At 39.2% G+C, this 24315-nt stretch overlaps 1 protein-coding gene and 1 non-coding gene across 2 annotated transcripts; one reads left to right on the top strand and one right to left on the bottom strand.

Annotated features, from left to right (window-relative positions):
• Positions 1 to 4688: 4688 nt before the first annotated feature.
• CENPM (centromere protein M) lies at positions 4689 to 14281 on the bottom strand. The gene is made up of 6 exons (XM_020787814.3): positions 14127 to 14281; positions 10180 to 10259; positions 9541 to 9639; positions 7930 to 8009; positions 7378 to 7469; positions 4689 to 6051 (listed from the first exon to the last, which is right to left on the bottom strand). The coding sequence occupies exons 1-6, from the start codon at positions 14181 to 14183 to the stop codon at positions 5911 to 5913; spliced, it is 549 nt and encodes a 182-aa protein (XP_020643473.3). The 5' UTR covers positions 14184 to 14281; the 3' UTR covers positions 4689 to 5910.
• A 3938-nt stretch (positions 14282 to 18219) lies between these two features.
• LOC140707910 (U5 spliceosomal RNA) lies at positions 18220 to 18335 on the top strand. The gene has a single exon (XR_012088043.2). It is a non-coding gene; the product is annotated as a U5 spliceosomal RNA (small nuclear RNA).
• The last annotated feature ends 5980 nt before the right edge of the window (positions 18336 to 24315 follow it).

Genomic DNA, 24315 nt, shown 5'->3' with positions numbered 1-24315 from the left:
ACACTGGTAAGGCTGCACCTGGAGTACTGTGTACAGTTCTGGTCACCATACCTGAAAAAAGACATAGAGGAACTGGAAAAGGTATAGAAGAGAGCTACTAAAATGATAACTGGGCTGGGTCACCTCCCTTATGAGGAAAGGCTACAGCATTTTGGGCTCTTTAGAGAAAAGGCACCCGAGGGGGGACATGATTAAGACGTATAAAACGATGCAGGGGCTGGATGAAGTGGATAGAAGGAAGCACCTTTCCCTCTCACGCAATACCAGAACCAGGGGACATCCACTCCAATTGAGTGTTGGAGAGTGAGAACAGACAAAATAAATTATTTCTTCACCCAGCATGTTGTTAGTCTGTGGAACCCTTTGCCACAGGATGTGGTGATGGCATCTGGCCTAGATGCTTTTAAAAGGGGATTGGACAGATTTCTGGAGGAAAAGTCCATCACAGGTTATAAGCTATGATGAGGATGTATCATCACCTGGCTTAAAAGGAAGGTACCTCCAAATGCCAGATGCAGGGAAGGGGTATCAGGTATCTAGTTGCCTCGTGTGCTCCCATAGGCCTCTGGTGGGGCCACTGTGAGATGCAGGAAGCTGGACTAGATGGGCCCTTGGCCTGATCCAGCAGGGCTCTTCTTATGTTCTTATGACTCTGATTTGAGACCCAAGACTTGAACTCTGACTTGGGCCAGAGGACGTGCCAATATCCCTGCCTGCTTCCAGGAGGAAGTTTTCCATTTGTTTTTCATTCCTCAGTAGTGTTGCAGCACATCTGTGCTGTTCCAATATACTGAAAAAAATTTTTTGTCATGTCCTCTTCATCTCCACGGAACCAAGGAGGTGTTTAACTTGTTAACATCATGAAGAGAGTGCAAGGATTGCACCAAAAAGCATATTGAACCTCCTAGGTATCCTATTTAGCTCACTTCAAAGAAACAGTGTAGACAGGACCTAATTTCTCTACAAGCAGAACTACACATTCTGTCTTTCCACTTGACTACTGCTCAGTCCTGCCATAACTGTGCATCTGCTTATGAGACTCCCATGAACCTCCACCTCATTCATTCAGCAGATCCTCTACTCCCCACAACTTGAAAGCTGTTGGTTTTCTGGGCAGAAATTAATTGCAGTCTTCCTTGGGAAGAGATGAAGAGTTGGAAGAGCATATGGAAGGCATACATAGACCTTTCACTGTGAAGAATGGCCAAGGTATGTGCCAGATGGAGTGGGGTAGGCAAGAGGGTTCCATTGAATCCTATAGTGATCCCCTACCACACAGACAAGATCAGGCAGAATTAGGCAGTCACCTCAGGCAAAAGTTACTCAGATGAGGAACAGAATGAGCAAAGCTCCATGTATTATATGGCCTGCACCCCTAAGCTACCTTGCTGTGCTGTAGTGAAAGATGTTGCTCCACTGCCCATAGAATGTCCTTAATAGTGCTTGATTGTACTTTGAGAGCTGCATCCAACATAAGACTGTGCTAAATTTATGAAAAGTTGTAAAATAAAATAAAATTAAAAAAACACATCTCCACATATTCCATGCTGGCTGATGATTCTGGGAGCCGTGATTGAAAAGTAACATTTTTTGAGCTCTCAGTATTTTACAGTTACGCCATCATACAAGATCCTTGCTTCTGTTTGATATGTGAATGAACTCAGTTAGGAAAACATCTTGTGTATGTGTGAACTCTCTCTCACATGTAGGCAAGTTTATTCTTCCTCTAACTTTCCCTATACTGCCACGGATTATTTTGTTCACACCCTATTTAAAATTCAGCCTACCAATAATGAAAAAGCAGATTGCTTCAGAAAAGGCTTTCATCCTCTACCAAGTTCAACATACAGAGCATTTCCTGTGTCTAGCATTTCCCATCTTCAAAGCACTGCACGGACATTGGCTAATTAATCTTCTCTGCTGTCTTGGGAATGGGGTGACTAAATATCCTGGGTTATTATGTTGAACAGCATAAAAATCAAAGGCATCAGGAGATGGCGAAAGGCACAGTCTGGCAGAGCAGGTCATGTTTGTTGCTCATGTGCAATCACCTCTGGCTAATATGCAGAATTACTCTCTACATATTGTTCTCCAGGGCCCTTGTCAAGTTTTAAACGGCTTTAGTAACACAATTTCATTACTGCTCCCTTAGGATGTTCTTCCCTGGCCAGCTGTATATATGCTGATGGGAGAAATGCTAGCACCTGCTAAAATCAGCATTTGCTCATTTTGTAGCTTTATTTCTTGGCAGGCTTTGTTTGGCTCATCTTTTTTTAGCTTCAGAAGTCAGATTCACCAAAGTCAACCTCAGCAAGTTAGCAAGGCAGAATTCAACTTGTCATGCTGATAAATTGTTATTCCTCAATTGCTTGCATTTTTAAATTATTTTAAAATGTTACAAGATGACACTATTAAGGTGCTACACTCAATATGCAAGCAAGCTTGGAAAACTCAGCAGTGGCCAGAGGACTGGAAAAGATCAGTCTACATCCCTATCCCAAAGAAGGGCAGCACCAAAGAATGCTCCAACTACCGTACAATTGCACTCATTTCACAAGCTAGCAAGGTTATGCTTAAAATCCTACAAGGTAGGCTTCAGCAGTATGTGGACTGAGAACTCCCAGAAGTACAAGCTGGATTTCGAAGGGGCAGAGGAACTCGAGACCAAATTGCTAACATGTGCTGGATTATGGAGAAAGCCAGAGAGTTCCAGAAAAGCATCTACTTCTGCTTCATGGACGACGCAAAAGCCTTTGACTGTGTGGACCACAGCAAACTATGGCAAGTCCTTAAAGAAATGGGAGTGCCTGACCACCTTATCCATCTCCTGAGAAATCTGTATGTGGGACAGGAAGCAACAGTTGGAACTGGATATGGAACAACTGATTGGTTCAAAATTGGGAAAGGAGTATGACAAGACTGTACATTGTCTCCTTGCTTAACTTATATGCATAATACATCATGCGAAAGGCTGGACTGGATGAAGCCCAAGCCAGAATAAGATTGCCGGAAGAAATATCAACAACCTCCGATATGCAAATGATACCACTCTGATAGCAGAAAGTGAGGAGGAATTAAAGAACCTCTTAATGAGGGTGAAAAAGGAGTGCAAAAAGTGGTCTGAAGCTCAACGTCAAAAAAACTAAGATCATGGCCATTGGTCCCATCATCTCCTGGCAAATAGAAGGGGAAGACATGGAGGCAGTGACAGATTTTACTTTCTTGGGCTCCATGATCACTGCAGACGGTGACAGCAGCCACAAAATTAAAAGACGCCTGCTTCTTGGGAGGAAAGCGATGCCAAACCTTGACAGCATCTTAAAAAGCAGAGACATCACCTTGCCAACAAAAGTCCGAATAGTCAAAGCTATGGTTTTTGCAGTAGCAATGTATGGCAGTGAGAGCTGGAACATAAAGAAGGCTGACTGCCAAACAATTTATGTTTTTGAATTGTGGTTCTGGAGGAGACTCTTGAGAGTCTCCTGGGCTGCAAGGAGATCAAACATATCTGTTCTGAAGGAAATCAAATCTGAGTGCTCACTGGAAGGACAGATCCTGAAGCTGAGGCTCCAATTTTGGCCATGTCATGAGAAGAGAAGACTCCCTGGAAAAGACCCTGATGTTGGTAAAGTGTGAAGGCAAGAGAAGGGGACAACAGAGGACAAGATGGTTGAACAGTGTCGCCGCAGCTACCGACATGCATTTGACCCAACTCTGGAGGCAGTGGAAGAGAGGAGGGTCTGGTGTGCTCTGGTCCATGGAGTCATGAAGAGTCAGACACAACTTAATGACTAAACAACAACAAGCAATTTTCATAGAGGAATTTTGTTTCTTGGATAAGACATCCTATTTGTACAACAGTATTAGCAGTATGAGGAACCTTACCTGACGCCTCTAATATCTATTTAATAAGCATTTACCACCACCTTGTGGTTATGGTAAGTACAGCAAGGCAGAGACAAGCACATAAACAAGGACTGACTATACACTATTCAGTATTCCACGTGCTGTTCCCTGCATTCCATAGCCGTTCGACTCTAGTTAGCACTTCTCTCTACACCTGTATGTGCATCTCTTCTTACTGAAGACCAACACTTCACACATTGGATGAAGTAGATAGCTATCACAAGCATAATGACACATTTTTTCCATGTGGCACCACAGTTTATTGCGCAGTAGAAAGGATAAACCTAATTGTTGCTCAGTGCTGGCTCCCTAAACATGTGCTTCAGACAAGGCACAATATACACAAAAATGGTGGAAGTAGTCCACATTGTAGAACAGTAGTAAAACCTTTTGTCAATAACTGCATCAATTATTGAGTCAGTGCAATGGTTTGCACGCTGCTTCAACTTTCTGCCAAGCCACACCTGATGAGTATATGAAAATTGGTTCAGGGATCATTTAAACCAGTGGTTCCCAACCTTGGGCCTCCATATGTTCTTGGACTACAACTCCCAGAAGCCCTCACTATCACCTCTGCTGGCCAGGATTTCTGGTAGTATGCCACATACTCATCAGGTAGACTGCAAATGGCTTATAAAATGGAATATGGCTGGAGGAAATTGTGTGGTTGCAAGTGAGTCAAACATCTCCTAATGGATGCCTACCAGCAACCGCATGTTCTTTCCCTTTCTCTCTCCATTGTACATGTTAATAACTCCTGAAACCAAGAGAAAAGTCCTTGATAGCTTTATCACAATTTTTATTATGCTTTTCCAATTTAGTGCTTTGTCAGATAAGCACTGCAGTTTCACAAGTTGCTATATCATTTCAGCCCTATGTCACTTACTAATAATTTTTTAAAAAATATATCCTGCCATTTACTTCTCTATGGCACAAGCAATGGGCGGAGAGTTACTGCAAAGAACATTGCCCCTGCAGGCTGCATAATAGCAACAAAACTACTGGGCGTATTTGACATTAAATGTACATTGTGTATCTGACAGAAAACACATCAAATTTCATCATGCCAGCTCCGTCCCAAACTATGTGGTAAATTACAGCAGTCACACCCTTATGACCCTCCTACACAGACAGCACTCAACCTCCATGAAACATGATCCTCTAAGTGGGACAAACAAAAGCATTGCCTTCACTTGTTACTAAAACTAAAGCAACACTTCTGAAACTATACTTAGTTTTCAAGTAGAAAAGCTATACACTTTTGGAGGGAAAATACATATATTGCTTTTCCAGTGTATAATTATCCCAAACATTTAAGATCTTAAAGGAATTTATATGTGTAAAGCAATCTCATCTATTACTAATCAACCAGAATCTTTAACTTTACTTCTGAGAGATGTTTCATTAACTTTAATATTTTTCCTTCAAACTATTCCAAGTCCACCCTAACCTATATGTGCATCTTGACCTTTTGTCCACCCATTTTTTTGCTACTAGGTGCGATTTAAGGTACTTTGCTGTCAGCTCTATTTTGATGACATATTTCTAAGCACTACAGATAATAGATGTATCTAACAGTTTGAGTGGATGTGTGCCAATCTGTCAAAAGGCCTCTGGTAACATCATTTACGTTCTCATGATTGTTCTCTTTGGGCCTGGCTTGTCAGAAAAACTCTGCTTCATTAACATCAGTTAGAACATACTTGACAATCAATCCGTTCTGGAGCACAGCAGAGGTTTACCTGCCTCATCTGTGCTTATCTAATGGGCATTTGATTTTCCATGGCAAACCTAAAGATGTTATGTTTGAAACAGAAACTAGAAATCTCTCACTTTGAATCAATCTCATCTCTATTACTAATGAATCAAAATCTTAAACCTAACGCCTGAGATGTTTCATTATGACTTCTCCATGTATAAGATTTGTGGTGTTGCTTACTTCAAATAGAATGAGCGCTTCTGTTTACTAAGAACTGCTCCATGTAAATATTACAAAAGTAGTTTCTATTCCATGAAACTGGAGTCATCAATGGAACTTTTCATTAAGGAACTGAAGGAGAGAGCAGATATCCCGGATAAATGACCAGCACATATTTGTAACATCCGGAGCAGCCGCTGAGCTGTGGCAATCCTTATCTTCTCACACTGGGAATAAAGAGAGAGAAACATTCATTAGCCTTGAAGTCAGGGAGTTATTACCTGATCTCAAGACAGAAGCAGCAGTCAAAAAGACACTTGCTTTGGAGAACTGGAAGAGACCAAAAAGCCATTGCTGAGTCAACATAAAAGACAGAACCACACTACACCACATATACTTAATTACAATCCAGTTCCACTGTCTTCCCAGCACCAGAGAACATGGTTAGTGCAGCATGTATCAAGAGCAGTATCTCGTGCATGCAAGTAAGCTAAGCTTCCTCTCTAGTTTTGTAGCAAGTGAAGTGCTCTAACCCCAAATTATACTTGTTCAAGCAATGAGAAAGTAGACGTTATGCTCATATCTGAGAGCTCATTTAGTAACAGACACAGTTGGAGAATAGCGGTGGATGAAGTAAAGGATTAACTTCTCAAATGCACCAGCTATTTATAGTCAAAACCAGAAAAGAATGCTCATCACACCCGTTGTAGCTCTTCAAGACCAGTTACAGTGGTGCCCCGCACAGCGAGGTTAATCCGTTCCGGATTAACCTTCGCTGTGGGAAACATCGCTGTGCGGGAGGGAAAAAGCCATAGTTCCTATGGCTTTCAAACTCACAGTTCAGCGAAGTTCCTCCATAGGCGGCAGCCATTTTCGCGCCCTCCCCTCGCAGAACGAGGGCGCCAAAATGGCTGCCATCAGCTGTTCGGCGGGTAAAAAATGGCCGCCGGAACAGCCGAAAGGGGCTGGGGCGCAGCGTTTTCGCGCCTTTGGTAAGCAAGGGGAGCGCGCGAAAACGCTGCCGGAATCCCCGAAATGGTTGCACGCATTGGTTGCATGCCATTTTTTACCCGCCGAACAGCTGATCGGCGGGTCGCAAAGCGAAGGTCGGTAAGCGAGCAGCTTACCGACCTTCGCTCTGCGATTTTTGCCCATTGGGGCCATTGTTGTGCGATCGCTTTAGCGATCGCAAAAGCGTCACCATAGAGCGAATTCATCGCTCTACGGTGCGCTCGTTGTGCGAGGCACCACTGTATCTTCTTTTGTGTCCTTTAAAGCAGGAACTCTGCCAAAGGTCACAACAGCTGACAACAGAAATAAGAAGCATTTAAATTCAGGCAACACACAGTATGATCCATCCAGCACTGGAGACATTCAACAGAAAACCAGACAGTCACCTGTCAGATCTGCTTTGATTTGAATTCCTGCATTGATCAGGGTGGACTCTATGGCCTTATAAGCCATTTCAACTCAATTATTCTATGATCCTTTGAATATATTAACATAATTGCAAGACTTACTGACTGTATTGTAAAAATAATAGAGATCCTTACTTCCAATTCACAAAAAAGAATAGGGCTGCAGTAACGATCTGCCAGCTTCAAGACAGCATTTATATCCACACTGATTTGATTCATTCTACCAGCTGTATAAAACGAGGAACAGAAAAGTGAAAACATTTTCAGCTGTGCAAATTATTTTTTTAATATGACATCACCTCCTTATGGATTATATCTTTTGCTAGCCTAAATTGTATTTTCATTCATGTTCCATTATCCCTGATTTCTGTGATAAAAAACATCAACAAAAAGGGAACATTTTCCAAGTCCTTCCACTGAACAAACATCCTGTAGTGGAAGTAGGCAAATACATTTAGCATTTCTTATACAATTTTGGTAGTAACAGAACATGGTATTAGAAACAAGCAGTTACAAGTCAATACCCAAATGAAGTAGGAATGCATTTCTAAAGCTGTAAGCTTAAGAAGAAATATGTTCAACAGCAAATTTTAAATTGAAATTAAGCATTTACTGGAGATTAAAACTATTTTTGTCATGGTAATTTAAAAAATAAATTCTGGAACAGGAAGGATGCTTTATACGTACCACCCATGGCCAGAAAACACACTTTTCCAAGGAAAAAGCTGGCATCTACATGTACCAGTGAAGCTTCAATATCCTTAAAACTGGTGGAGAGGGAAAGTAAAAGAAAACAAAGTGCATTGTTTACTTAGAATTTGAGAAAAGACTCCTAAGAGGGAGAGAAAGGGAGAGGAAGAGAAAGAATGTATACATATACACACACTGATAACAATAAATAACAAAGGGAAGCAAGTCACTTTTATATGTTTCTAGTGATTTAACTGCATCCTGCAGGAACCCTGAATATCTTGCTTAAGGCCTTGTTCATTTACAGTATTATCTATTTATGCTTTTATATATACATATACACACAGTAAACTTCCTCTATTCCTACAAGGACTACCAAGTATCAAAAGGTAGGAGGAAAAACAAGGGAAAAGGTCTGCTCAGTGGGCAGATAACCAAGTATCATGAAGCTAGAAATATGACTACTGTATTTTTCTGTGTATAAGACACTACTTTTCCTAAAATCATTACACTAAAAATTGAGGTGCACCTTATACATGGAAGTAAGCTGAGATAGCTGAGGAAAGAACAAAAAGGGCCTGTACCTTGCCTTTGTAAACAGGCTTCAGTCACAAGGCTTAGCTTCCTCCAATCATGAGCCTTATGGAACTGATGGCAGCTGATGCTGACCAAACCAACTGGAACATACCTTGTTGGAGGTGCAGCCTGTAGGCTCAGATTCAACAGGGACTCCTAATGTCTGAGCCCAGAGGCTGAATACTCAAAGCTAAATTTTCTTAATTTTTGGATTAGAAAAGTGGGGGGATGTCTTATAAATGGAAAAATACAGTAATTCAATGGGAACTGAATCCTTAACCTTCATATATTATAGCTCCTTCCATCTCAGTGAATACCTGAAAGAAATAATTCTTTTCAGATGCATCAAAAGATACGAGTCTGACAAGCCACTTTTTGATCTGTAACATTTCATTAACATTATTCAAGTATAATCAACTGGTGTAACCAGATTACAACTTATTAGTACAGCTGTGGTAATAGAAATTATGCACTTCCACATATGTCATTCCAGGCTAATTTTATTTACACTGATACTTTTGGAGTGTTCCAAACCCTGAGAGCAAAAGTGTCCACATTATATATAAAAAGCTATTTTAGCCTTATATTTAAAGAACAGTTTAGACATGAGATATAATAGTCATGCAATATGGTCCAGCATTGCTGTGCTTATAAGGTACTTGATTATGTTTTGAATTGTTGAGAACTGAGATATCGCAGCAAGACTGTACTGTGGATTTAACTATCTGGAGATTATTTATTCTACCTATGCTCTAGCTTCTCACTGAGAATGGACTACAATTGGATTGCTTTATCCTTGCACACCTACTGTGTTAGCTTCGATTGAAAGATCATTTACTGTATAATTTTTTTGGTCTGTTTTTATCCTTCAGAACAGAAAGTCTCAAAGTGGTTTGGCACAACATAGGCAATTGTCCCAAACAATTCTATGAGCTTCATGGCTATGCAGATACCTGAACATGGATTTCCTGCGTGCAGATACAACACTCCAGTGGCATTAACATTTTATTTTAAGATTGTTTCTGCATATACCTGTATTTGCTTTGAATGTCAATCATAAAGACAATCAAGTCAATCCGAGGCCGAATGTGATCTCTTTCTGCTGGTAAAGGGAGAGAGGTTGTCAAGTGGCTGAAAGAAACATGATACATTTTTTTTGTTAGGGTAAAACTCTGAATAAATTTAATCTGAAGAGCTTTATGGGAAAAGGACAACAGAAAACGTTAACAATGATGCATTCAGCTAGACCATTTCAAGTAAAAAAGTATGCAACAAAAGCCATTATCAAATATTAAATTTTTTGTGGGCATATCTAAAGTCTGAAGGTCATGCAACAGGATTTTTCGAACAGTAATGCCCATTTCTGCCTTTATAGTTGCCACTTTTTAGACTGAAAGCAATATATATCCCGTTTGTCCAAGCCTCTTTTACTCTGAATGAACTCATGAATGAAACTAAGAATTCAGTTTAGCAAGGTAATAAATGATTGTAGAGTTTTTCTCTCATTTGAAGGCTGCACTTTATCACAGAATTACCTTGTAGACAAAGCATTTGTTCCTTTAGATAGGTAGTGTTCTACAGAAAACTATAAAATGAACACAAGCATTAAAACTGCCTTTCACATTTGTTTTCAAAGTTAAAATAAAAGAAATTTAACTATTTGCCACTTACATATTTACTTTTAGGTCTTGCTTTTCTTTAAGAATTGTCTCTGCCAGTTGCTGCTGGAAAACATCATTTGTTCCTACCAACTATGAAGGAGAAAATAAGAGAAACAAAATTGGGCCAATTACTTTTAAAAAGTTAACCATTCTGACCTGTTACTGTCTAGTTCCCCACATTCATAGATGCACACTTTGTGGAAAATGTTGAACTGGAAAAATGTCATGTCTTAACTAGAAGCTGATCTGATTTATTTTACCCATACAGTACCAACTAAACTTTTTGAGGTCCCAACATCCCATAGATATCCAAACTGAATTTTTAATTAGGTAACGTAGGAAGCATACTTAATGCAATTTTACTTTTATATTATATACAGTGGTGTCCTGCATAGCGACAATAATCCGTTCCGAAAAAATCGTCGCTATACGGATTCGTTGCTATGTGGGGCAAAAAAGCCCATAGGAACGCATTAAAACACGTTTAATGCGTTCCTATGGGCAAAAAACTCACCATTCTGCAAAAATCCTCCATGCGGCCACCATTTTCGCTGCCTGGTAAGCGAGGAAAGGGCGCGAAAACACTGCGGGCGGCCATTTTATTTACCCGGCTGCCATTTTGGAACCGGCAATCAGCTGTTTTTAAAACATCACAATGCGAAAATCAGTAAGCGAAAAGCTTACCGATCATCGCAAAGCGATGTTTTGCCATCTAAAGCATCGCAATGCGATCGCAAAAAACACATCACTATGCGGATTCATCGTTAAACGAATTGCTCCTTATGCGGGGCACCACTGTATACTGTAGATATATTGATGGCATTAAATATGTTTTCTTTCTTTTTTTATTTAAGAATGTAATTTGTCTTTACATTTTGCAAAACATGGTGAAGAATGGATGAAGATATGGAAAAAGTTTTACAATTTATGTCGGTGAGAATAAAAGAAAAATTTTAAAACTATGTTTTAAATTATCGGTATTTTATACCGATAAAACTGAATAAAATTAACTCTAATTATCTGAATATCTGTTGGAAATGTGAAAAGGAAATTGATTCATATGTGGTTGGAATGTGAAAAACTACAAAGATTTTGGAAATTAATCTTTAAGGAATTAACTGATATATGTGAAAGGATAAAGAATTTCATCCTGAGATAGCTTTGTTATCAATATTTGTAAATGTGGAGTATGGTATGATGACTAGAGAGTTGATTGCCAATTTATTAACAGCAGCCAGAAAAATAACAGCCAGGAACTGGAAATCAAAACTTGAATTTCAAATGGAAGAAGGGTACAGTATAATGAAATACTGTATGGAATATTGCTATAAATGATAAATTACCTTGTAATTTAAAGGTCAAGAATTGAGAGATTTAAAAAATATTTTTTTATGATTTATGGGGCAGATTTATTGAATATGTGCTAACAAAAGGAAAAGGAAAAGTTCCAAATGACAAATCAATGCAGTTCTGGAGAAGAGGACAATAAAGGAAGAAGACAATGGAAAAAGACTACTGCAAGAGGTCCCAACTAGGGTGGTGGGGAACACAATTGACTTGTATTTTGATTTATGTATTTTATGATAGGGTTTATGATAATTTTAAAAAATTAAAAAATTTATAAACAAAAAACAAATTAGTTATAATATTCCAAGGAAATGATGTACAATCTGCCCGAGTAACCCAGCTATTTCCCTCCCACAGAGAAAACTTGCATGACTTAAGTTCAATTTCAAAGTGAGGAAATAAGATATCCTTTCATTGTTATAGATGAATTTTATGGAAGAATTCCTTTTAAGCCATTGACAAACTAACCACTGCAAAATTTTCTGAAAATTTTTCACACTGCATAGTTGTGCCTTCCCCTATTTCTCTTTTATCAAGTGCAGCCTTTATGTTCACCTTTGACTTTTAATGTAAAGTTCAATTTCAGGAATGGACAGACTTGTAGCATTAACACTGAACGAAAATTTGGGCAAATGTCATTTCTGTCATTATTATGGCTACAAAATCAGAACATAGCATAAAAAACCTGGGGTTCAGAACTATAGAACAGTTACATCTTTTCTTTTAATATATTAAACAAATAATAAAACTAAAAAAAATGTACATATACACTTATTGTGCTACGCTTCACCGCGACCAATGGAGACAATCTATTTCTTCCTTTTATGGAACTCCATTCCCCTTCCAAAAATAAATTTACTCTTGGTAAGGTACACAACACTTCCCTTTGGTTAATACAAAATTGACAAAATCTCCCCCTATATCTCCAAACTCATTTTTAATTAATATTACTTTTCTTATTCTAATTTCACACGTTAATTTATCATTAATAGCTATATTTCACACTTTATAGCATTCATTTAGTTGGACATTGCACTTAACTTTCCAGTTCTTTGCTATTATTAATTTAGCAGCTGTTAATCAATTTACAATCAATTCTAAGTCAACTTCAATTGTACCCTCTCAAATATCAGTAAAAGTGCTATTTTTGGACATGTCTTAGATTAAAATGTAATATTTCAATTATTTCTTTGAAAACCAACTTCCAAATGTAATTATATATTCACATATCCATTACATGTGTAAGTAGATTCCCACTTCTTGCCTTCATCTCCAACACATTTTGGAGTATTTTTTTTATCCATATAATTCAATTTCACTGGTGTTAAATACCATCTGCAAACCAATGTATAAAAATGTTCTTTTATTCTTACATACATTTTAAAATTCTTTTATTCCATAATTTGTCCCACTTCTCAGTACATATTTTCTTTCCCAAATCTGTTTCCCATGGAATCTTTAAAACCTCTTCTTTATCCTCTACTTCTATTATTTTATAATAGAGAATTGAGATGAAAATAACTTTACTTTTTATTTATCAGTGTATACAAATAATTCTAGAACAGATTATATGTATTTGTATGTAATGATTTGTTATCCAGAGTTGTAAAACAGACGCAGGATTAATAAAAGTAACAGAGCATGCACTGGTGAACATGGAGTTTAAGGCTACATGTGATTATAAAGAAGCTAGGAGATCGAGGCTAGATACAGGTATTTTACAACCTAAACATATAGTAGAGAAAATGGAGAAGAAATTGAAGGGAATATGGAGTATAAATGGCAGAGGAAGTACAGTAGGAAGGAAAGCCTGATTTGGGATACGATGAAGTGTATAGACAGGGGCTTGAATATTAAAGAATCTAAAACAAATGGTAAAGGTGGAGGATGAAATAAGAGAGCTGAAGCTAAATTTTGTAAAAGACAGATAGTAAATACAAGCTAGGAAAAAAGATTTACAGGATACTGAAACAGAAAGGTTACATATTTTCTGTAGATATGTAAAAGTTGTACATTTCCTCCCTCTTTTTATGGACAGAGAAGTATAAGAGATATTCCCAGGGCAAAGGGGGAAATGGACGCTTTATATGCTCAGATTAATCCGTTTTCCACCTCATATGTCTGACAAAGTGGGCTAAGAATGTCCACAAAAGCTTACAATAAAATATGTAATAGCTAGTCTTTAAAAGGTGCAACAATAAGGTTTATTTTTAATTTGAAAAAATCTAATTTGATTTTTTTAATTGGCCTAATATGCTATATATGCTCAGTTTCCCTAATTTACTGGACGCTTCAACAGCTGATCCCTGACGCCCAAACCAGTGGTGGATTAGGGAAAGCACTCGATATCGCTCCTATGTTGGATGAGAGGGAAAACGCTAAATTAATGAGAAAAAACAATGACCAGTTCCACAACTTAGAAGAACTTTTAAAAAGGGTTAAATAGCTACAGTATAAGCGTCGCGCAGACTGGCCAGCCTGAAAACCCGCGCTTGCTTCTCAATACTACTAAAATAAGATTACAGTGTTAGAGAAAAACTAAGACGATAAGAAGAACAGGGACGGTTCCCTCTAATTTTTTTTTTTATTAATCTACTCACAAATACCTACCAAAATAGTGGCGGCGTTAAGAGTCGGAAGCTTGCTAAAAGCGGACAACATCGACATGGCCACGGAGGAGAAAAACCGCCTTCTCCAATTTAAACGCCCGCCGCAGGTTCGTCATCGGGGCGTCATCTAAGCGCCGGCGCTCTAAAGGAGCCAATGCGAAAAGGGGCGGGGCTTCTGGCGTACGGAGCGCGAGGTGGGACATGATTGTTCCCGTTGAGCAGACGCACCTTGAGGGAAGAAATGTGGGTTTTTAGAGCGCAGGCGTGCTGCCTCAGAAATACTGTACGGCGATAGTCGTGGGGGGGGTGTTGAGTGGTGTAATGTAAGGTTAGAAGATAGTCTAAAAATGACCCGTGGAAGGAAGCGTATGAGCAAGGGTGCCCTTTTATTTTTTTTTCCCCCAACAGCTGCGTGCGCTACTGCCACTTCCCTTCCTCCTGATTCTGTATGTAGGACAGTATCGAGAGGAAGTTTGAAGGCTATGATGTCATTGCTTCATGAGGGAGGGAGGCAAGGGCGGTTGGTTTCGGCTTATCGATTCGGAACATCGGTGTGAGGAGGGATTGATAACAGAAGATACACTGTCATGAGAAGGGACTCCTCTGTGGGAGCCTGATGTGAAGACAGCAGGGCTCCCTCTCTGTGTCGCAAACTACACCTGAGGAATTTTCTTTTTACGCTGTCTTAAAAAAAATTTACGCGGCCTGGAAAGCTGGCGCAGTCGTCCACCCACAACACCTTACGCAAAGATATTCCCCCAACACAACCTGATATACTGTTGGTGCTAACAATACACCCTAAATCAAAAATCTTCCTATCTACGTCTTAGGCTATAGGCAGGATGTTTTAGGAAGAAATGGTACCCTAATCATTTAGTGCTTTAGAGGTAATTGCCAGAACTTTGAAATGTGCCAAGAAATAGGCTGGCTAGTAACTATTGAAGCTATTGGAGGTTTGATATAATAAGATTCAATGAGCCAGTGTCAACTAGCATCCTCGCTGCCACAATCTCAATCAACTGAGATTTCGGAGGATATTTTTAAAATATCCGCATGTAGAGTATGTTTAATGATCCACTCTAGCTGTAACTGGTATATGTCACAATGATCTTGTTAAGAATTGATCCAGGCCTCTGAAAAGTACGTATAAGGAATCAAAGATATTTACAGCTACCATTTAAGCAGCCAGATACAAAGGTACAAACTCACATCCAAAACCTAATCTAAAATGGGAAGAATTGCGTTCTGGGCTCTTATCTCCTGGGCAAATGTCCACTGGGATTGTTTGGGTTAATATATTAATATTAATTTATTAATCTTGATTGATCATTGCTTCCACTCACTATTTGTACCGTAAATTCAACAGACGTTATTAGCAATTTTGAAAGTGAAAAAATTGTGAAGATTGCCTCTAATATTCTAAAAAGCAAAGCATGCTGCATATATACCATCCCATAGGGCTTAAAGCACTCTTTGGGCAGCTTACAATTTAATTAATGCCCCACCACCCCCAGCAAGCTGGGTACTCAGTTTACCAACCTCAGAAGGATACAGTAGATTGATGAAAAAAACATTAGTTCTTTGAAGCCGTTTTCTTCCCATTTCATAGGCCTAAATAATTTAATTTTCTTTCATTATTATTTTATAATTATTTAATATTTTTATATGGTGCAAAATCTTTGCAACCTAGTGGCAATAGCTAAAGTGCACCAAATTGGAGGGGGAAAGTGTTGAAATTTTATTTAAAACCTTGCATGTTGTCTATATTTTGAGTTTTCCCTATTCCCCAAATTACTACAGCTTCTGCTGTGGATGGAAAGGGAAGTGTGCCAAGAGCTATTGATGCTTTGTGACAGTAAAGCTGAGCTTGACAAACTGCAGTTCAGTTGAAAGATGCAACAAGGAAACTCACAAGGCAGAATTGTGGCATGCACTACTTTCTCTGTTCAAGCTGTCAGATGTGCCATCGTGTACCATTACAACCCCTTATTTTGAGGCCAGAAATCTTTGCTTGATAAACAATTATTTATTTGTGTACACATGCACAAGAACCAAGGGAAGAAAATACAGCAATAAGTCCTGAAACCAAGATGTGGAACCTCTTTGATTTAAGCTTCTGTTTCCACCAGCCCCAACCAAATGACCCTGGTGGGATTGTAGGAGATGATTTTCAAGCACTAAAGCGTTCCCTCCCCCATTCTGTGGCTCCCAACATCTCTCCCAGTTTGAAGGAGAGCCATGGGATTCTGGGAACATGGGGGGAGGGAGAGAAATTTGTAATGATCCTAAAATGGCAGTGGTATAACTTGCAAAACGATTTCAGCCTATGAGAGCCATCTGCCACCACTTTAACTAATGGATCAATCACACAGAACACTGAGATAGCTTGTTTGGCAAGGTCAGAGTTATCTCCTACAAAGCTCTAGTAGTGTTGTTCATGGAGGTGGACTAGAGATTTCTAGCAGACAATTCTGAGCATCTCACCAGACTACACAATCCAGAATTCTATAAGACGGTGGTTATTGTGTATCTGCAATATAAAGTTATTGCTGTTTGGTAGTATTCAAAATTCCCTTCATGGATTGCTGCCTTGTCGTGGCGAAGAGGCGTGTAATTCAGAGAAGCTATGGGCTATGCTGTGCAGGGATACCCAAGAGACGGACAGGTCACAGTGAAGAGTTCCGACTAAACGCAATCCAGCTGGAGTAGGAATTGGCAAGCCACTCCAGTATCATAGTGGAGAGTAATGACTAAATGCAATCCACTTGGAGCAGGAACTGGCAAGCCACTCCAGTATCTTTGCCAAGAAAACTCCATGGGCAGAAACAAAAGGCTAAAAGATATGACGCTGGAAGATGAACCCCTGAGGTCAAAAGGAGCAGTACAGAATGGCCACAACAGATGGTTTTCTGGAGGCAGACTGACATGTTAGATTTGCTTTTATGTTTCAGAAGACTCTGCACCCTGCTGAATGTGAGCCATCCCTCATCTCTGCTTGAAGTTTCATTTAGCAAAGAAATAGGACTTCAGAGAGGAATGAGAAGTGCATCACCTTCATGAGTGGCTTGGAAAGGTGCACAGAGAAACTTGATCTTGAGAGAAAGGGGGAAATAGTACTGTATAAGAGAATGAAGCTGAGATACAGAAATAAAGGAGGATTTTTTGGAAAGGCTAGACAAATAAAAGAACCCACAACCTAAACAGTTGTGTTCTAATAAATATGAAATGAGAGGAAGAGACTGCTCTGAGTCAGGATCAAGACTGAGACTTTCTATTGATATTTGGAGCAAACAAAGGAGCAAGAAAAGCAAACCCCCAAATAACATTGTGAAACTGACGAGATATGATTATGAAATTGACTACCACTCATACTTAAATGCATCTGTTAGTCTTCAAGGCATCACAAGACTTTGGCTTTAGTTTTTTAAGTTTACCAAATGAAAAATGACTCCTGAGAATTTAGTACGATTTTATTGCTCAGAGATACTCTTTCTCCCTGAGGTGCTATTTTTATTCGAGCATCAGAAAACTTTGCAATTCACGCTTATATAAAATATATATAATAAACAGTTGTGATTTTCTACTTGTAGGCACAAATGTTGCCTAGTATCTTTTGTGTAAAAGAGGTTATGATGATTCCAGCCCTTCTTTTACTTGACTAAATGTCCATCCCAGCCACTGGGCTTTCCCTCGATCAATTCCCTTCCCCCCCCCCCCCGGCTGCGCGAAAGGGAGTCAGAGACGAGGCGTCCCCGTTCAGCTTTTCCCGGCATCCTCAGCGTCAGAACGAAGGGCAGACCTCACAGGACGGCCGACCGAGGAAGAGGGGGTGGTGCCTCCGCACTTTAGAATTGAGGGACGAGCACTGCCTAATTTGCATACCCAGAATGCATTGCGACAGAGCTAGTGCATGTCGAAGAGTTCTAAGCAATTCACACGTTGATTTAATGCTTTTTTATTATTAAGTTTGCATTCCAGGTTCGGTCTTCTACTCTTTGCACAAAGGCTTAAATCTGACGTGCCAGTGCTGTGCTCACACTGACCTGAGGAGCTGTCGGACGCTTCCCGGTGGCGCCACCTGACAGCGTTTAGGCATACTCTGGTTTCTCTTCAGATCGTATAAATCTTTCGCCTTTTACTAAAGATTTCCGTGGAGAGGAACATTTATGAGTTTGTAACCAATTTTTTGAGGCTCTGCTTCGGTAGAGCTAATTTCTGGTGTTGAAAAATAGAATGAGTTTGAAAGGGAGGAAGTTATCTTATTATTAAGAGTATGAGAAAGGATGAAATGGTTGGACGGAGTAATCGAAGCATTTGATACAACTCCGGGGGAAAAAGGAGAGGAGTGGCTGACGTGCTCTGGTTCATGGGATCAAGAAAAGTCGGAAACGACGACGCAATTCTATGAGGATTCCTGAGTTATAATAGGATCCGTCAGAATATAGCTGAGACACCATACTGTGAATTGTGTTTTTAAAGACAACTACTAAGAATTGTATTAGCATTTGTAATACAATCGCACCATCTTTTGATACATGTAAGGATATATGAGTTACAGGTTTTGTTGGCTTAGAAGAACCTGGGTTAGCATTTCGTATCTTAGCCTTTTTACACTAGCAGAACTATACAGTACTAGGAAAAAGATGGAGTGAAAATATTTAAAATAGATAAATAAACACATAATACAATCGTAGTTTCTAAATCTGAAATGATTCTAAATCTGAAACAATAGGTGGGATTTCACATTGCTGCTGTACACGCATTAGTTCCTAGTTCCTGGATGAGAAAAAAAAAACTGTGTGAGTGAACAGAAATTATAGGTTTTGAAATACAGATAAAAATATAAATATCATTGGGAACAGATGGCTGGAAGTGAAAATGCTGCTTAGCAAGCATCATTAGAGGGGAGAAACTGCTGAGGAGGGTAAGAGTTTTTCAATGTTATTGCATAATTTACTTATTCCATTGATTAAAGATTTAATTCGTTGTGTTAAAGTAGATTTTGTTAAGATATTTTTTATAGATTTGACTTATTAAGCGAGTTTATAACCTAGATAATTGTAAATATAGAGCAGCTATAGGTAAGCTTTTGTATCTCACAACCACTTCCAGACCAGATATAGTTACCACTGTAGGATACAAAGCAGAAAATTTAGTTTGCCAACACAAAATGATTGGATAATCAGCCTGAAGAAAACACAAGGTATGGGCCAGGGCGTGGACTCACCTCCTTCTATTACCATCTTTACGCAAGAATTGGAGGTTGTTCATGACTTTGTGTACCTGGGCTCAACAATCTCTGACACTCTTTCCCTAGATGTTGAGCTGGATAAATGCATTGGCAAAACAGCTCCCATGTTCTTTAGACTCACAAAGAGAGTATGGCTTAATAAGAAGCTGATGGCATATACCACGATCCAGGTCTATAAGAGTCTGTGTCCTGAGTACATTCCTGTGCCGCAGTGAGTCCTGGATCCTTTGTGCATGGCAGGAGAGGAAGTTGAACACGTTCCATATGCGTTGTCTCCAAAGCATTTTTGGTATCACCTGGCAGGACAAAGTTCCAAACAAAGTAGTCCTAAAACAATCTGGAATTTTTAGCATGCATGCATTACTGAAACAGTGATGTCTACATTGGCTTGGGCATGTCGTGAGAATGGCTGACGGTCGGATTCCAAAAGAGCTCCTGTATGGAGAATTAGTGCAGGGAAATCACCCCAGAGGGAGTCCACAGCTGCAATACAAGGATATCTGCAAGTGGGATCTAAAAGGCCTTAGGAATGGACCTCAACAGATGGGAAACTTTGACATCTGAGCATTCAGCCCGGAGGCAGGCAGTGCATCATGGCCTCTCTCAATTTGAAGAGACACTTGTCCAGCAGGCCGAGGCAAAGAGGCAGTCCCCAAAGTAGCAAAATCAGGGAGCTAGATGGGACAGATTGTATTTGTCTTCAGTGTGGAAGGGATTGTCACTCTTGAATTGGCCTTCTCAGCCACACTAGACGCTGTTCTAAATCCTCTGTTCAGAGCATGTTACCGTAGTCTCTTGAGACTGAAGGATACCTACTCTAATCTAATCTGTAAAAAGTGTAGCTATATATTTAAAAGCGACTATGGACTTCAAGTTAAGACTGTCAGCTCGTAAAAACCCAAAGCTTGTAGGGTATCCTGATGCAGACTGAGCAGAGGAGAATACAGATAAAAAAATTCATTAGTGATTTCTTGTTAATGTATAGTGATGATCCTATTTCATGGGCTAGTGACAAACAAGATGTTGTAGCTTTGTCTTCCACAGAGTCTGAATTAGTTGCTGCAGCTGAAGCATGAAAAGAACTGCTATGACTGGAGAAGCTACTGAATAACTTTGGGATAAATGAAGAGATGCCAATGCATGTAATGGAATGTAACCAGAGCTGCATCAAGCTATGGCAAAGTGAGAAAACACATCAGTGTGAAATACCACTTGGTGCAGGAGACTGACCGAGGTGTAAATTACATGATCTGCTATCACATCACAGAGATGACTAAAGACATCCTGATCAAGCCTCTTCTGAGAGATCACTTCCAGAACCTGCTTAGCAAGATGGGACTTCAAGAGGTGGCTTTGGCTACATGCATGTTTGAGAAAGCATGTTAGAGTTTTATTTACAACCTCACATACTGTGTAGTTTCACTGGGAAGGACTTTGTCTGGACTGGAGTGATTACCTAGCCAGCACTAATCTATAGTTCCTTCCAGCTTTTGAAGTCAAAGAGAGCCTTGCCTCTCTGCTGAGTATTCTATCCCTCTCTTTATTGTTTGGTGGCAGTTGATCTGTTTGGTTGCTTGCTTGTATGTGTGCCATAAAGAAAGCAATATACACAAGTCTGTAATTTCAAGCAGAATGAAGAAACTTCATTCTTTTTACTGCACAGAGTCATTGTGACTTTACATGCCAATTGATAAGAAATGAGTGGACTGTGGGAAACTTGCAGCTATTCTCCTCTGTGGATCTCTGTACTGTGTAGCAAAAATAGATTTTTACCAGAAATTCAATACTTTGCAACAAAAATAAATACTTATCTCAAGGCCAGTCAACCTTCTATGGCTTCAGGGGCTAATAAATCTGGCTTGCTGAACCCTTTAATGCTTGTCAGCATAGCCCGTACCAATATAGCTCTTAGGTAACATGTGACCAGCTGCACGTTCTGGACCTGAATGTGTTTTTGTTCGTAATAATCTGTTACAGTGAGGAGAGAAGAGACAGATCAAAGATGATGTCATGGTCAAACACAAAACAGAGAAGCATAGTGTTTAGTTACTTTATTTTTACCACATCCTGTGTGTCTTTATGCTAAGAAATTGTGGATATGCAAGGAGTATATTAATGTAATTGACATAATTTTTGAAATATCCTGACAGAGGCTGACAGCCTTGCTCATTGCAAACAGTGGACACATTATATATGAAGCAGAAAAAAACTAAAAAATGTTCCTTTTGGGATTCAGTTAGGGTTAATAATGATGAATCCAAAATACATAAATGATATAGGCTTCAGAATAAAAAATAAATAGTTACATCATCAAGGGCTCCTATTGGTAAAGAGAATTTGAAGTAAGCATAAATGTTACATTCTGGAGATTTGAAAGTACAGTATAAAAAAGTTGCAAGCCTAAACTGAGAAATTTTTATTTTTATTTTTCACTATCACTTCTCATCTTTTAATTATTTTTATTGTTATCTACTGAGATACAGCATGGAATAGAGGTTAGAATGCTGAATGAATTACTAGCATGATTGATTCATGTCCCAACCCCCCCTTCTGCTACTCCATACGGTCTCGGGCCAGTTCCAATTTTTAAGCATGATTTACCTTATAGGGTTGTTGTGTAAATAAAAAAATGGTTGTGATGGGGAGAGACACCTATGTCCTGCATTCTTTGGTGACAGACATTATATAAAATCAGTAAAGAGAGAGAGAGAAATAGGTTGAATTGATCTTTCTGAATTGATTATTTTGAATTGATTATTCAAACACCAGCTTCACTGTTTTGAAACTATGTAGTATGAACTATATGGATTATAATTCACTTCCGTAAACATGCATTGAAGTGAACTCCTCTGTAAATTCCATTGATTCAATGGGCCAACTCTTGTTGCAGCTTATTACTGTATTTCAGCCAATGCAGTATAGTGTGGAAGCAACAGATTTCTCAATTGCTAAATATGTAATTTTTGATATAACAGATTTAAATATTCTATTTTAATAATGTTAACTACCATTGTATACTCATGTTTTCAACTGTAAATATTGTATTTCACAACTGTAAGCTGCCTTGAGTCCTTTTCAAGGAGAAAAGTGGGGTAAAAAAGATTTTTTAAAATAAACAAAATTAAATAATAGTGAGAATGTGACTGCCAAAGTGGCTAGCAAAGTTGGATGTCTACCAGTGATGGTGGCAGCAAGACCTGGAAGGTACCTACAAAATTAAGAGAACTGCCATTGTCATTTCATATGGAGCACCCATGAAAAGTGAAGTGTCATGAGTGTCTGAGAGACTTCCAGCTAGTACCCACCAATATGCAGAATGTTGCAGAGTTTTGAATTTCTGGTAAGTTAACTGCACAACAGAAGTGCAGGGATTCCCCGAGCAGAATAGTTTCAAGTTCCTGAGACTAGTCCTCCCTCTTTCCCTCACCAACTGGCACATACAGTCTCAAAACTCAGACAGTAGGAGAAAGAATAAAGGGTTTTATTACTCATAGTTGAACAGATCAAACAGCAAACTGACAGACATCACTATGTTCAGCAACAGACTAAAGAGAGGGAAACCACTGAGCAGAGAGGCAACACTCTCTTTGAAATCATAGGCAGGAGGGAACAATTGGTTAATGCTGGATAGATTGACAGTCACCCCAGCCTAGAAAGGTCCCTCCCAGCTACTTGCCTCTTTTTTTTTTTTTGCTTCAACTACAGGGTCAGCCACTGTCTTGCTACTTCTACAAATTACTCAATGGCATCTGTTTCTGGAGAAGATAAGAGGAGCTGATGTTCAGAGCAGGGGAAATTAATGCTAAAAACTTAAGATTTCTCACAATTTAGTATTTTGTTAATGTTATTGTGGCGATCCCCTCTGAAGACCCTATCCTCCCAGGTCTTCAGGAGGTTCTTACTCTTCTTCCTTCTTCGCTGCCACCAGATATTAATTCTTTAATATCAATTACTGTACTTATAGAGACAACTGTGCTGTTCCAAACGTAAGTCTTTTATTTGATCAGGGAAGTAAATAAATGATGAATATTCATGGTATAAATCACAGGCTGTCAGTCACTTGTATTTGAATCACATCTGATATCACTTTAGAACTCTTTTAACCCTCTGTTTCAATCTAGACTCTTACAGATCTCTAACTCCCTTTCCAGACACTTTCAAGTTACACACAGTCTCTCACTCACAGGAACTCTCTCTCAGACTCCATGCACCAGTCTTTATATCCAGCTCCCTCCCTCCTTGGCTCTGCCTTCCGTCCATTCATTGGCTCCTTCTTCACTGTTCTGATGTGACGGACAGGTAGGAGGGCAGGGCTGTTCGCTACAGCTATATTTTGTAAAGATTTTTTTGTACTTTAGTAGTGCCTTAAAAGCCTGTAATATTTTCAATGGCTTGTTACAAACACAGTATGCAAATACAATAAAGAATCAACGCATTGCTTGCACCTTTACATTTTTTAATATTGTTGTTTGTTGTTTAGTCATGTCTGACTCTTTGTGACCCCAGGCCCTCCTGTCTTCCACTGCCTCCCGGAGTTGGGTCAAATTCATGTTGGTAGTTTCGGTGACACTCTCCAAGTTATTTTAAACAGGTGTAATCATCATCAATGTTTTAATAATTTTGATTGTGCCTGTATTTTTGAATTAATCATCATCATCATAATCATTATCATTCAGATGATGAAGCATTTTAGACAGTATAATTCATTTTTATTAGTCACAAACTGGTATAATCTGTACCAGTGTTTCCCAACCTGGGAATCAAGGCCCCCCAAGGGGGTCGCAAAGTGTTTTCTGGGGGGGGTTGCAGATTGCTTTATATGTGTTGTGTAGGCATCCTTCAATCTTGAGAGACTACACTAACGTGCTCTGAATAGACATCTTGGAACAGCATCTAGTGTGGCTGAGAAGGCCAATTCGAGAGTGACAATCTCTTCCAC

This window comes from Pogona vitticeps, chromosome 5 (genome assembly GCF_051106095.1).
Source record: "Pogona vitticeps strain Pit_001003342236 chromosome 5, PviZW2.1, whole genome shotgun sequence".
NCBI classification, from domain to species: Eukaryota; Metazoa; Chordata; class Lepidosauria; order Squamata; family Agamidae; genus Pogona; species Pogona vitticeps.
The sequence above is the reverse complement of the archived record's forward strand: the minus strand, read 5'-3'. Positions and strand labels throughout refer to the sequence as shown.

What these genes read in the sequence shown, in the direction of transcription:
- CENPM (XM_020787814.3), bottom strand. Translation starts at nt 14,183, where the DNA reads ATGTCGATGTTGTCCGCTTTTAGCAAGCTTCCGACTCTTAACGCCGCC. An exon ending in GACATTCAAAGCAAATACAG is followed by an intron (nt 8,010 to 9,540) that starts GTATATGCAGAA and finishes CCTCTCCACCAG; the next exon opens with TTTTAAGGATATTGAAGCTT. An exon ending in TTCTTTTTTGTGAATTGGAA is followed by an intron (nt 6,052 to 7,377) that starts GTAAGGATCTCT and finishes CTTTATTCCCAG; the next exon opens with TGTGAGAAGATAAGGATTGC.